General features: G+C 42.0%; 1 protein-coding gene across 15 annotated transcripts in view; it reads right to left on the reverse strand.

Annotated features, from left to right (window-relative positions):
- The window catches only part of gphnb (gephyrin b), a 94718-nt gene extending 81566 nt beyond the window's left edge, over window positions 1–13152 (reverse strand). For 9 of the 15 annotated variants that reach the window (XM_039781632.1, XM_039781623.1, XM_039781631.1 and 6 more), the window contains exon 1: window positions 13018–13151. In XM_039781632.1, the coding sequence (XP_039637566.1) occupies window positions 13018–13081 (64 nt within the window). In that variant the 5' untranslated portion in view covers window positions 13082–13151. Of the gene's footprint in view, window positions 1–13017 lie in introns of all 15 variants that reach the window. The other 6 variants (XM_039781622.1, XM_039781625.1, XM_039781620.1 and 3 more) reach the window with 3 other exon arrangements.
- Between the last annotated feature and the right edge of the window lie 1487 nt (window positions 13153–14639).

The raw sequence follows: 14639 nt of genomic DNA on the forward strand, positions 1-14639 counted from the left end.
GAGTGAAATAAGTCTCACTACTGACAAATATATAGAAATGTATGTGATGATATCAAGATGAATTATGGTGATCACAAATGCATCTTTCTTTCCCCTAGGTCTGCAAATAATGATTATTTTCCTTACTGCTTAATCTGCTGATTATTTTCTTGGTTATTATTATGAATTCTTTTGGGGTTCCCCGGTTGTCTATAGTGGTTTTGGCGCCAACCATGAACCACAATGGGTTACCCCGGTTCATGTTTACTTAATTTACGTGAAGCTGTCTCCCCTCATTTACATGTCATCTCTTTATGTCATAAAAGGCATGTTAGTATTGCAAGTATTAATCATTCCATAAAAATCTAAATGTTATGATTTCCCAGATATCATAACATCTTCAAATGTTTTTTTTCTTCTGACCAGCAGTCCAAAACTTTCATATAAGACAAAAAACATCCGCAGACCTCACATTTCAGCAGCTGGAATCAGTGAATGTTTGACATTTTTGCATTAAAAATTAATTATCAAAATAGTTGATGATTCATTTTTGTCAATTGACAAATCAATTAATCGACCAATTGTTCCAGCTTTCCTATCCACAAATAAATGCCACCCAACTTGAATAAATGCTGTGTATTCACATGTATATATTCAACATGAAGTTAATTCATCTAACATTTTCAGGGTTTTTGTAGTTATTTACAGTTTCTCAAAATATGCAAGCATGAATCACCGGACATATGAATTTACTGACATTTGGATTCAGAATTTTAACTACGGCTGAAACTATTTTTATCAGTTTTATTTTTATTTTTATTATACATTAATCTGTAGATCGTTTCCCCAATTACTCACTTAACAATTTTGTCAGAAAATAGTGCCATCGCAATTTTCTGGAACCCAAGTCAGCATGTTCAAATTACTTGTTTTTTCCAAACACGAGTCCAAAACCCAAAGATGTTCAATTAACGGTGATATAAAACAGAGAAAAGCTAAATTGCCTGAAAAATTTGTCAAACTGTTTTATTCATTTTTCAAAATAGTTGCCGATTCATTTTCTGTCAGTCGACTAATCATCAACTCTAGTTTTGAAACGTCCTCCGATCATCACATGTACATGTATATACATGTGCGTTTAAGTGCTGTTGCCAAATTCTGACGTCTGGGTTTTCAGCGCATTCATGTGGAATTTCCAAGTGGGTCACTAGTACTGAGATTTATTACTCTCCATAAATCTCCTGCCACAATAAGAGAAGATATAATACAGACGAACAGGTGGAGCAATGAAGCAGAACAGAGAAAACTGAGAGAGAACACCCCTGACTCACTCTTTCAAAGGTACGCAGCATGTGCTGAGATTGAAAAACCACCAGTCATGCCTGTTGTAAGTAATAAATGATGTAAAAGGGAAACAAAGCTGTCGAGCCATGCCACGTCATGTCAATCAAACTCGATCTTGTGTGTGTGTGTTTTGTGTGTGTGTGTGTGTGTGTGTGTGTGTGTGTGGGCAGGTGTCTATTAACATTTGATTCCCAGTTGCTGAAAGGATTTTGTGGTAAAAACGGTAAAGGCATGACGCTGAATAATAGAGGAGGAGAATGGGAGAACACCTTGACCACACACACACACACACACACACACACACACACACACACACACACACACACACACACACACACACACACACACACACACACACACACACACACACACACACACACACACACCGGGCTGAAGTCGGCCATCAAACACACCTCGTTAGGGAGAAGCTGGCCTCCTCCATTATTCACGTGTACATGCTCCCATCGTACTGCTCGCTCCCTAGCTTTGCCGGAGAGATGGAGTGAGTTGAGGGCAGACAGACAGCAAAGGTAAAAATGTGAGAAAGGTGGACGGAGAAAGAGAGGTGAGGAGACGGGGACAAAAATAGCGAGTGAGAAAAAGGAAGATGGTTTGAGATAAAATGTCATGTACAAGTGAGAAAGAGAGAGCGAATGTGTTATATTTATCTCTGAAGTCCCAAGTCTTGTAACACTCGTCAAACTCGATTTCAATTATCATTGATAGGGAATTGATTAGTGAAAGTGATATAAATATAAATGTGTGAGCAAGCCAATGACTGATGTAATTACTATCAATTATAAATGCTATGGCAGTGCTCGATCCATTGCAACTGTAAACACTGCAGGGAGAAGCTTTTTTTAATTGAGAACCATCAAAAAAAATGACAATTTTGGAAGCTTTTTCCAAATATCCTCCCTCCTCAGTGTCATCTTTGCATCTGACGCACCAAAAATAGAAACGTTTCTCCCCAAATTCAGGCAACGGTGGTTCCCGGAAGCGTGTGTCACACACATCAATCAATGCATCGCACCTCGACATGGCCGGTCTTGTAGGCCTCGGGAAGAAGGGAGGGAGGAAGGGAGGGAGGGAGGGAAAGGGTTTGAACAAGTGACAAGCCAATGGACACTCTGGCAGCATGTCAAGAAGGAGCGGAAGGGCCGTTGCCAAGGGTGACAGCCAGAAGTCACACAGCGCTACACCTCTTCCCAGCGGTGCTTTTCCACCTTCTTGGTACAGACGCTCATCTCTGTTCTTATGAATTCCCAGTTATATTATGTGGTTTGTGATGGTTCCTAACCTCAAGATTTTCTATTGGGTGATATTTGCATTTTTGAATTAAAATTAAAAGGCGCTAAAGTTTGCAGTCATGTACACCTTTTGGGAAAAAAAGCTACACATATTGTGTATAGCTTCACTTTGACAAGCTCTGTTTCTTCTGTCTCTTGTGTTCCACCCCGACCCTCTTCAAACTACACCCAACTCTCTTTCTCTGTTTGGCAAAAAACAAAATGTCGAAATACTGAAATCCTGAGTGATGTTGACATAAATGAAGTTCCCTGTCTCTTCTTGCAGTGAGCCAGATTTAATAGCTGCTTGATCTAAGAATCAGCTCCTGATTCTTGTCACCACTGATGATCCAGATCCAAAATTGTGTTAATGTGTTAGAAGAGTAATTAAGTAAGAAACAGTGGGAAAATCAAAACAGCACAGGTTGAGATAACCTAACTTTTAGTCCCTAGTATGAGTCAATTTCCAGAAAAACTAGATTTTACCCTTCCAGCATCTTTTGTTAGACCCTCCCTGCCTGGTATGTCCATGTCCTTTTTACTCCAAGCCCAACATTTGTAACACAGGCTTTCTGATCATTTAAAAAAAAAATCCATATCCAAACCAAGATTACTCAAGTGATGTCATTTGAGTATTTTTCTCAGACTTGACAAAGCTCCTCCAGAGCCAAAGAGAGATATTTTTGGGGGTTTTTCTGCCTTTATTTTGACAGGACAGCTAGGTGAGAAAGGGCAGAGAGAGAGGGGGAAGACATGCAGTAAATCATCACAAGTCAGATTCAAACCCTCAACCTCTGCGTCAAGGCATAAAGCTCCAAGTATATGTGCGCCTGCGCTACCCACTGAGCCAACCCAGCCACAAGTGCACATCTGTTTTCACCGGCTGAGTAATGCTCAATTTTGAATTCAAGATACCTGTGAACAAAACAACACATTGACTTTTCCTTGGTAAATGATTGTCAACCTGTCTTATCTCACCACCTGGTGTTAACATGTTAGTGATCTGACAGCGGGACATAGAATCCAACGCACCCTAGAGCCATTAAAGTTCTGATGATCCATCCACCTCTGGAAGTACTTTAACAACAGAGTAAATCCATACACATCTCTAATGAAAGTGTTGAAATACGATGATGTGTGTGGATTTAATCAGGAAGTATGGAAATCAAACAGGTGATAAGTGAAAAAATAGAAGAAGCAAACAATGGGCTGGGGATAAGTACGATGCTCACTGTCAGGATTTCCGCTACTACAGCAGTCTACAGTTTGGACAGAAAAATAGATACATATGGATTTATAATGTTTATGTCTGACACATTTGACTCTCTCGAGTATAAGTGTAACCCAGCTAAATTATATCTACATTAGTACAGTATGTTAGACATCAAGTGTAGGCTAAAGAGCAATCTGATCACACTAAAGCCACCTACACATGATTTGCGGTACAACCGTTCTGTGCTGGCTGTGCCATTGTTTTCCTATGGGGAGGGCGGTGGAGACAACTCGGAGGAAGGGCTACTCCTGGCGTCATGCACCGCTCGGCTCACTAAGAAACCAAACAACCAAATAAACCAAATATAATATGTATATTTTCAATTCTTACAATTTGTGTGATGTCACTGCTTTAAATGTGTGTGTTCATTTTAAAAAGGTTTAATTTGGTTGAAAATGGTAACACTGTACTACAGAGACTATTAGCATTATTAGCTTAGCCCCTGCTCTCATTAAGAGCTCCCTGTGACATCAGCACCAGCCTGTGATAGATGCTAGATACAGGCGAGCTGACCTCCTCCCCTAAGTGAATCATGAGAGAGGTATATGTTTTAGACACCTATTAGATGAGGACTGATAAAAACGTGAGGTGGCATGGCAGCACACAAGGCAACGCTGATGAATCAATTACTTTTTTCTCTTTCTCTCAGTTCCCCCGCATCCTTTGCCCCCCCTTCGTCCCTCCAGCCATAATTAACACCTCAAGCCAGGACGCTGGATAAAGCGGCAGCAGACCACAAAAGTGACTCATCAGTTAAAACGCACCATCGTATCTTTTATCTCGATCTGTATCGCCATCACTCAGCAGCTTCTCTGCTTTCGCAGGTTATCGTGAGGGGCCAACCCAAGCAAAGGAGGGGGGCCCTTACAGAAAAGAGTGTAAAAAAAAAATTGAAGAGTCTTTTGTCTGAAAAGCAAAAGGTTCTTTGAAACAGCTGCAGTGTTGTAGTTATGGGGCTAAATTGCACAATATATGTATCATGTGAAAATAGGAAATTATTTGTTTAATGAATTAGTAAAAGGACCTAGCATTTAGATGTGAAATATATATAACCTACAACTTCTGAAAAATAAAAGATTTTGAAAATACACTACAAAAATCTCTACACAAAGGCCAAATTATAGTCTACTGCTTCGTTCATACATTTTGTGATAGATTTGGAAAGGATAAAGTTTGCATTGGAAATAGCTTTGCCAGATCACAAAATGCAAGTCTGGCATTAATACTGTAAAAAAGATGTATTAGCATTCCTTTAATCTCCATGTTTGTTTTTTTTACTGTCAGCCAACAAAATATGTAGAATTTGAACATTTCTGAACTTGGCGCCTTCCCTAGTGGTAGAATCTACGACCCCAAGCATATTTTTATGCTTAAGACGTTTTTCTTCTGTTTTACGCGTGAAACAGAAGTGATTGGGTATTGGGCTTTGAGTGATCAGAGCTGCCAAAACACAGGCGACACAAAGCAGTACTGTGCCTGAACGCAACATGTGTAGACAGTGACAGAGCACTATAGCTGCTGCTGATACTCAGCTACTGTGCTGCGTTTGCTACGCAGGCTAAGCAGACATTGTGTGAGGCAGTGGCATTCTCTCATTTCAGTCATCATAACTTTCAGGGAGGAGACTGTACAACTGAGCATGAAAGAGAGCCATGGGAATGGAAAGATTGTATAATTTATGCTAACCAACGGAGCACAGTATAAATATGCTAATCGTAGAAAGCTAACAGCATAAGTGGACAGCACCAGCAGTCTGATGGTCACCACAACAAGCATGTGTAGTAAAGTATTGAAACAATGTTAAATTTCCCTTAACTAAACATGCACTTAAAACTTCTAGATTTTGGGATTAGCATTATTCTCATAAGAGAAATATAATAGGACTCCTCTTGCTCAACAACATTTTACTTTTATTAATAGCTTTTGGGATGTACAGAGAATTTCACCTGCCATGACCGGGGAAGTTGCACATCATATGAATCTAAGGGTTTGGACATAGCTACATTACCACCTATTAAACACTTGCCGGAAGGTGTTACAACTCACTTCAGAACAGTCTTTCCTGTTTATCACCAATAGGCCTACAAAAATAGAAAACAATAGCTTAAAGCACTGCATGCCGGATGCAAGTTTTTCTGTCAAAACAAGACAAGTGCTGACACTAAAATGCTCCAGCATCTCTTTTGCTAACTCCCAAAAATATCAAGCGCAATCTTCCTTTTTTTTCTGGCTATGTTAGCCTTCTGTGATTATCACCTCAAATAAATGACAGACTGTAACACTGCTTTAGGCCAGGAGGGAGTGGGAACGGACCAACTCTACGACACCTACGCATGCAGTCTGGGAATAGCTTTCCAGGCAAGCCCATTGGAGCTCTTCTCTGGAGAGCTGACAAGAGCCTACAAGAGTGGAGGCTCCTTGTCCACCAAATACTGTCTGCCTCTTGTTCTTACTCGCACCCCAATTAAAGACTATTTACAGTAAAGGAGGAGCATTTCCATGAGCTATGAAAGCAGAGAGAGAGAAAGAGGGGTGTGTGCAAAAGGGGAGAGTCACCCCCCTTCCGCCCTGGCATAACAGCACTCTCCACTACTCAACGCTGAAAATAATTTCTTTGCAGTGAAGACTTAATTCTTATTCTGTGTCCGTGTCCCTGATCCTATATTGTCTATTCTGGTCATGTAGTCTACCTGCCTTACTGCTGTCCGCTGTCACAACTGTGTGTGTGTGTGTGTGTGTGTGTGTGTGTGTGTGTGTGTCTGTGTGTGTGTGTGTGTGTGTGTGTGCGTGTGTGTGTGTGTGTGTGTGTGTGTGTGTGTGTCTGTGTGTGTGTGTGTGTGTGTGTGTGTGTGTGTCTGTGTGTGTGTGTGTGTGTGTGTATGATGCAGAGAGAGAGACAGAAAGAACAAGCAAGTAAAGGGTCAGTTTGTGTTTCAACAGCTGCTACAGTATAAGCCGCACCCAAAGATAAATCCTTGTCTGACCACATGCAAACCTAAAGTTCAATTATATTTCTTGTCAAACTAACAGCACACAAAATCATCCAGGTGCTTGCTTAATCTCTAACAATGCTACAATTTTGTCTTTATGGCCCGTGGTATTACAATGTTATCAATATTTCTGATTTCACAGTCTGTTGAAAGTCAGACATATCAAGGTTAATACAGGCAACATCTATAAAAGTCTATATAAAATAGTCCTTCAAATGTAAAGATGTTCTAAAAATATGGGAATTGGATAAGAAATAAGGGGCAGAAACAAGTGTATGCCCAATTTGTGTGTGCTTCCCCCCCTTTAGCTCTTCTGTTCCAAGTGTATCCCTCTCAAACTAGCATATTGTTGAGCAGATGCCCACATATTGTTGCAAGGGAATACCCCAGTAGCAGCTTAGAGATGATTCAACCATAGACAGACACAGAAAGTTGGGTCAAAGCAGGAAAAAGGAGGAATAAAATCATGCTACTGGGTAGACACACGCCTGGGGCTCTTTGATTCCCATCCAAGCCACGTATCTTTATATCTCCAGTGAACCGAATGTTAACATCTATTTTGTGTTTTTTGTTATCCAGTCATGATGTCAGCTATGTCAGGATATTACGTTTGGCTATCTTAGCGTTGAGTGGAAAAAGGGCAGGAATAATAAAGTTGTGATGCTAATGAAAGCACAGACAGAGTAGTGGCTATGAGGGAGTTGGCAATGATTTCACAATAGGCTGAGTGGTCGTACAGTACTTGTTTTAGATTCTGGTAATTTCAATGGTGAAGTATCTTTAAACTCTTATCATCATTCATTCTACATCTTTCTAGATCCTGTAGCTAAGTGAGTAAAACACTTGAATACTGTCAAAATAACATCTATTTGATGTCCATTTCAGGGTCTGCTTTATAGTCTGATGGTGTATTTTTGTTATTCCCCATGGATAACGGGCAAAATGTAGACAACATGATGTTACCAATACTACAATTGAGTTTGAGTGCAGAAGATTTTTCATTTTTTTCTCCCAGTTTTGAAAGTTCCTTTACTATGGTTCCCTGTCAAAGCTAAATGCAGTTGGCTAAAGGAGCCTGTCAACAGCTATGTGCTTAGTAGTCAGTAATTGTAGTCAGCTCTTCATTTCACAAAAGTGAGGAGCTCAGTAAGTGTACTGTAACATGTGCAGTTTACGCTAAAATCACAATATTAACAAAACATATTTTTCTGATCCCTCTCTCTCTCTATGTATATCACTGTATAGTAAAAATAAGCAAAATGACACATTCATGACATAATTAAACTTTATGTTTATCACAATTAACTCAATCCACTGTGAATCCACTCTTACAACAGACAGCGAAAGGCATTCTGGTAAATTTCTGAAATCCCTAACTGAAACATTCATCTTCTGCGATACTAAATGTCACAGTCTGATGATGTTGAAATGGTATTGTATCTGTGATTGTAGCTTTCCTTTAATTGTGAAACTATTGGCTTGCATTGTAGAAAGTAGATGGACAAGAGACAAGAGATGGCGAGAGGAGATTGCTCCATAACCTCCTACTTTTGGTCAAGGTGCTCTGGCACACTTAGGTCGCCTCTTGCTGACTTGACTCTTATTTCTCTGGTGAGCCTCTTTAGCGCCTGAGCTGTTAAGGTGAGCTTGGGACAAACTCCAGAGATTAAAGTTATGTGGAAAAGCAGATTAAATAGTTATTATCCTATCTGCAGCCAGACACGTACACACATGTGCAGGCACGCATGTTTGCAAACCCACATTCACACACACAAACACATGACAAGGAATGGTGGAATAAACACACACACACACAAACACACACAAACACACACACACGCGCGCCAAGGATGAATCATTTTCAACAAATTCACATATTTAGTTGGGTTTTGTGTTACTGTTTAATCAATATATTATTATGTTTTTTTGTGTGTTGTCTCAAACTAGACATATTGATGTACCAAACTCTTTTCTCTGACCGCTTTCTGGGAAAACCCTTCACCTCTTTAAGAGACCAACAAAATGCAGACCACAAATGATTAAGAAATGGGCCAACACTCACACAGATAAAAACTTACATCCATTCTGCAGGGAGTCGCAGAATTTGTTACAGAGGGGTTCAGAGAGCGATCTAAATGTGGTTGTTTTGGGTAGCCTGCCTGCTGTCGATTCATGTCTTTCTGATAGACATGTGAGTTTAGAAAGCCGCCCACACATCCCTGAGCCTCTCTCAGTTGTTACAACTAAGGCTAAAAAAATAGAAGAGAGAGAGAGAAAGAAGGAGCGATTTATACACAGAGAGAGAGAGAAGAGGGAAAAATGTGTGCTGTCTGTCGCAGAGTGGAGCTTTTCTGCCATGCCTCCTCATTGGAAGCACGGTGCTGAGTGTGTATCCACATCTCTTTGAGGAAGGGCTGGAGTTAACCCACACACTCTCAGCAGCCAGCATCAATGGGACTTTCTATGGGCTGTAAATCAAGCCACACATCCAAGAGCATCAGCGGCCCATGCATGGAGAGTTGCCGTATAATAATACCGTATGGTCACACACATACACACTGGCTTTATACAGATTAAACTGGATGCCTTTTGCAGGGCTCTTTCTCTCTTTGTCAGCCCCTCTCTCCCTCTCTCTCTCAGTGATCATAGAAGGTATGCATACAGCTCTATATTTGGGGCTGGAGGGATTTGCTAAGCTGTGTTTTCCAGCCAGAGCTCAGAATTAGTGCAGAAAGACAAAGAGCAGAGCAGAGTCACATGCATATGCACATACCACACATGTAAAGGGCACACACACACACACACACACACACACACACAAATGCATAGAAGCTCAGCTGGTGTATGCCCAAGGTGTGTTATAACTCAGCCTGGTTCTCATGTGGGTAGAGGGTTTCCTAGAAAAATCTTGAAATATCTATATGAAACACACCTTTTTAAGTCAAGACAGATGTTTGCATTATATATTATTTACACTACGCATCATACTAAGCCAGACTAGCAAACATCTCTACAACAAAGTAAAAGAATGTGTCTAAAAACACAATTTATCTTTGGAGTGTTTGTATAGTCCTCTGCCTGTCACAAACCGGAGGCCACAACTCACCACCTCTTCATTTACGACTGTGTCTCTGCATACACAAATACACATGCATCAAGCAATTAAGGCACACATATTCAGCTGAAGTGAGTGAGTGTGTAGCTGCGTGTCCATACCCTGAGGCAGGCCCAGGGAGAGAGACACAGGACAATTAAAACTCATGCTCAACAGGAAGAAACAGTGACAGCTAGAAACTGGGCACTGAGCACTCATGCATCAAAATACACACACACGCACACAATCACGTACAAACAGGTAGACAGAAAAAAACCCACAAATACATACATCACAATAGGCTGAGCACAGCATGAGAAGCTTTCATCCACTCCTAACAAAGGTCACATTTTCAGTGTGACATCTTTGACAAGTGACAGCATGTTTAGCCCAATTATCCTGTTTCAAGTTTCAACTCCCTTTCCTTGCAAATAAACCACACCTCTTATTCAAACATTTCACAAAATACATAAATAATTTCACACTCACACAAACACACACACACTCACTCTTGACCATGTCAGCCTCATGTCCCCTGCACTGTGTCCAGTGTCTAAACAGAGATGCCCCCTGGAAACTGTCACCTGTCTAGAGGGATGTGGGGCTAAGTGATGGAGGAGGGTGAGCCAAGGTCTCATCTCCTCCCTGGTGACTGAATGTAGGAGTGGACGGCTGACCTTTGACCCTCGCAGAAGGGATATTGAGCACTGCTCCAAACTCTATTAGCATTCTTCTCACACAGGCCCTATAACACAGCAGACTAATGGCATGAACACAGTGGATGTATAAGACTGAGGTGTGGTGACAAAGTTTCTGCGTTATAAGAGAGATCCAACCTGAATATTTGGAGCTTTGCTACCTTGTGGCAGCACAACAGGGGACATTTTGCAGTCAAAATGCATCATGTCATAAAAAAAAAATCACACAGCGGGCTTTGTAGCCATGAGTAATCCTGCCACGATTAGATTCTTAAAAGGCTAAGGGTCAGGTAAAACATGGCAACTTAATGCCACAGTGCACTCTTTCCTCCCCGTTTTTTCTCTCTCTCCTTTGATGCTTTGTTTCCCTGACAGTGCAAGCCCTCCTACGCCACACACACAAACACATCAAAAAGACAAATAAGCCTGTTGGTTGAGTCCCTGCACGTCTCAACATTGACATATGTATGCACGAATTGTCAATACTGCACAGCTAGATCAATCTTGCAATCTGTCACTACACTAGAGATACAGTTGGGGATTCAAGTGACTGATGACACATAGAGAAATGAACCCTCTATGATGTGGCGTGGGCATTGATGTAGTGTTCAAAAAATGATGGCTATATTCTGACTTCTTGTTGGTGACTATGGACAACGACCACAAAAAACAATCTGAAGGCATGTTTGTTTCCCCTTAAAAGACCAAATCCTCATCAGTTTGTGACTATTTTCTTTTACATAAACTCCAAATTCCTCATCATACAGTAAAAAGTGATGTTTGAGAAACTGACGTGAGATGGCTTTTTCCTCCTCTACAATCCTGGGTGTTTCTATCTGATGCAGTATTTATTACCGTGGTAGGGTCAGTACCGCACTGATTTGTGAGTGACGCTGGATTTCAGCACCACGGACAGCGCTCTGCCTCTGCCACTGGCTCTGCCTCTCTCTCCAGCTCGAGGAGAGGAAGAGAAGGGATGGAGAAGGAGAGGACGGGTGGTTGTGGTGTTGTTGGTGATGGGGGTTTCCCTGGCAGATTGCAAGAGAGGGTCTACAGTCATTCCTCCATCGCTACACATCGCCTACCACCTCCTCCGTACCGGATTTCCATACGGAGGAATACCGTATGTGTGAGATCACGGCTTTCATGAAATATTGATCGACCCAGCCTCACACAGGATGGACAGAGAGAGAGAGAGAGAGAGAGAGAGAGAGAGAGAGAGAGAGAGAGAGAGAGAGAGAGAGAGATTGAGAGGGGGGTATTCCTCTGGATAGCCTTTATCATGCATCTGCCCCACCACCTCCCTCCCTCCCTCTTCACATCGTCCAAAAATTACTTTCCGATCATGACAACAGCTGGATTCGCCTCGCATGATGCTTGACGATCAGAAACATGACAAAGCAATAGGCTGCGCACACACGCACACGCACACACACACACACACACACACACACACACACACACACACACACACACACACACACACACACACACACACACACACACACACACACACACACAGACAAAAATGAAGGCCGGCGGCGATCAGATCTAACACCATCCGCCGCCTCATAGCCGCACATTGCATCCAAGCGCATAATGTTTCCAGTATTGGTAAGTGAGAGAAGCGCCGTCATCGCGTTGCATTCAGAGGAATGTCAGGAGGTTTTACCCGTGTGTTCAGCCCCACCAAACCGAGCCAGAGCCGTTATCATGTGTCATGTAAACTCCTCGGCCGGCACTATCATTCACAAAATAAGCCACATCCGACATCTACACGCATTTTTACAGATTTTTTCAGATCGTCCACTGCTCTTAATAGGCCAAGGATGCGCTCATCACCACATCCACCTTCAGCAACTGTCGTGAGCAACACTTCAAAAATCGCTGTGGTCAGCTGGGTGTCAATAATGCAATCAATAGCCCGAGCATCTTTAGCAGCGAGACAACACACGGTCAGCTGTAATTTTCAGCTCTGACAAGCAGATAAGGACATGAATTATTCAATACACATAAACTGAGCTCGTGTTCTTCAGTAAGGAGAACGGCTCAAGAAATCTACATGAGCGGACACAATGCAGAGCCCACATTTAGCCGACCGCTTCCACCGCATAAGCCCTGGATGTAATAGAGCATGTACATTAATGCATACCGGTAAAATGAAAAAATAAACAGCTTTAAATCAGCGTCGCCTTCAAGGGGCTGCAAACGCCAGTCAGAGACCGAGAGCCGCCGCCGCCACGCAAAAACCAGCCGACATGTATGAAGATCCGAGCGGACAGCCGGCGGAAATGAATTCATGGAAATATGGGCAAAATTTGAGAGACCCGATGGGAATTTCTGCGTTTACCTGTCAATACTCCGACCCGGATTTGGTGGTCGTGGTTCGTTAAAATCATCCCGTCTGACGCCATGTTCAGCAGCGCTGTCGCCCGCACCGAGAACTCACGGCAGGGCCCAGAGCCGATCGCATCGAACTTAGTGGGGAAAGGGAGGGGAGGAGGAGGAGGAGGAGGAGGAGGAGGAGGAGGAAGAGGAGGAAGAGATGGAGGAGGGCTGGGATACAGCAAAAAAAAAAAAAAAAACAGTCAGACGAGATGAGTAGAAAGTCGAGCGGTCATCAGGACACCTACAGATAAGCGGGCAGGATGCGGGGGCTGTTAAAACCGCACACATCACTCAGCTGGCCGCCTGCCACGGTAGTAGTGTGGATCCCAGATTAAGTCTTATGGAGACCACTATTGATTTCCTGTGAAGGCTTTTAGGGGAGACTGACGAGCAGTAGCCTACGTCTGCAGACGCCACTCACTTTTCTCATGTCATTTGATACCACCTTTGAAGCTAGAATTTTAGATCCCTGCTGCTTAGAGACCTCATATTTGACCCCTAACCTAATAAATAAGAGTATCAGTTCTGTATCAATCAGAAACGCCTCATAAAAGTCATTCACCCTCCCACCAATTTTAGCTCCATAAGATGCACCCGTGCTTTCAGAAATTAAAGGGTCCCTCTAAGAGCCAGCAGCAGCACCCCAGAGATGCGTCTCAATGCAGAGGCCTAGAGAAGATCACAGTCTGACCTGTAAAAATGCAACATCCCCAGGCAAAAAAGCACCGCTTCCATTTATAGACTGTATGCACGCTTCCATGGTGTATGATTTCTCTTGTTTATTCTCATGGAAAGAATATGCCCATCCTCCAGCTTCTGTTGGGAATCTATCAATATACATATTTCATTAACACACGTACATGAGCACAGTAGCCGTGGCAAGAAATGGGGCAACTCTTCCAGCATGACTGGTTATGGACATAAAATAGACCTTCAAAGCTTATCTGATGTCTTAACCTGAGTTGGATTTTGACTCATTGGACTTGAATCATTCAATCAAGTCTTGGCCTATTAACTACCATGAAAAGTCTAGTCTGGTTAGCTAATTGAAGCACTTGTTGTAGTTTTTGTCGTACAGTATATGCTATATGCTGAATCTCCACCTGTGCTTAAATTACACTAGTTTCTTAACCTATAGGCTATGTACCGGTCGTCCTGCTGGGTTTAATTAAAAACATGTTTTTATCTGCATAAAAACATTCACATATTCAAAGGAACTTGTTTCAAACCATTTCATTGGATGTTTATATCCATATGCACTAATGCATAGTATATTAACACAAACATATGCACACACTTGCATGGACACCCATTGGTCTTACAGAAATTGGCTGAATTAATTAAAGAGTAACTTAAAGGAAACGTTCAACATTTTCCAGCCTAACAATCTCCCGGCTGTAGCTTTATATTTAACATGTAGTATCGATCTTCTTGTCTAACTCTTGGCAATGAAAAAAACAAGTGTCTCCTAAAACATTTAACTTTTCCTTTAATATCATGCAGGCTGAAAAAGTAATGTGTTTGTGTTATCTTTGGTTGAAAGTTTCAAGTCTGTAGCACCTCCATCACTGAAGTGGTTTGGAG

The sequence above is a fragment of the Perca fluviatilis genome, chromosome 18 (assembly GCF_010015445.1).
Source record: "Perca fluviatilis chromosome 18, GENO_Pfluv_1.0, whole genome shotgun sequence".
In the NCBI taxonomy this organism is placed as follows: domain Eukaryota; kingdom Metazoa; phylum Chordata; class Actinopteri; order Perciformes; family Percidae; genus Perca; species Perca fluviatilis.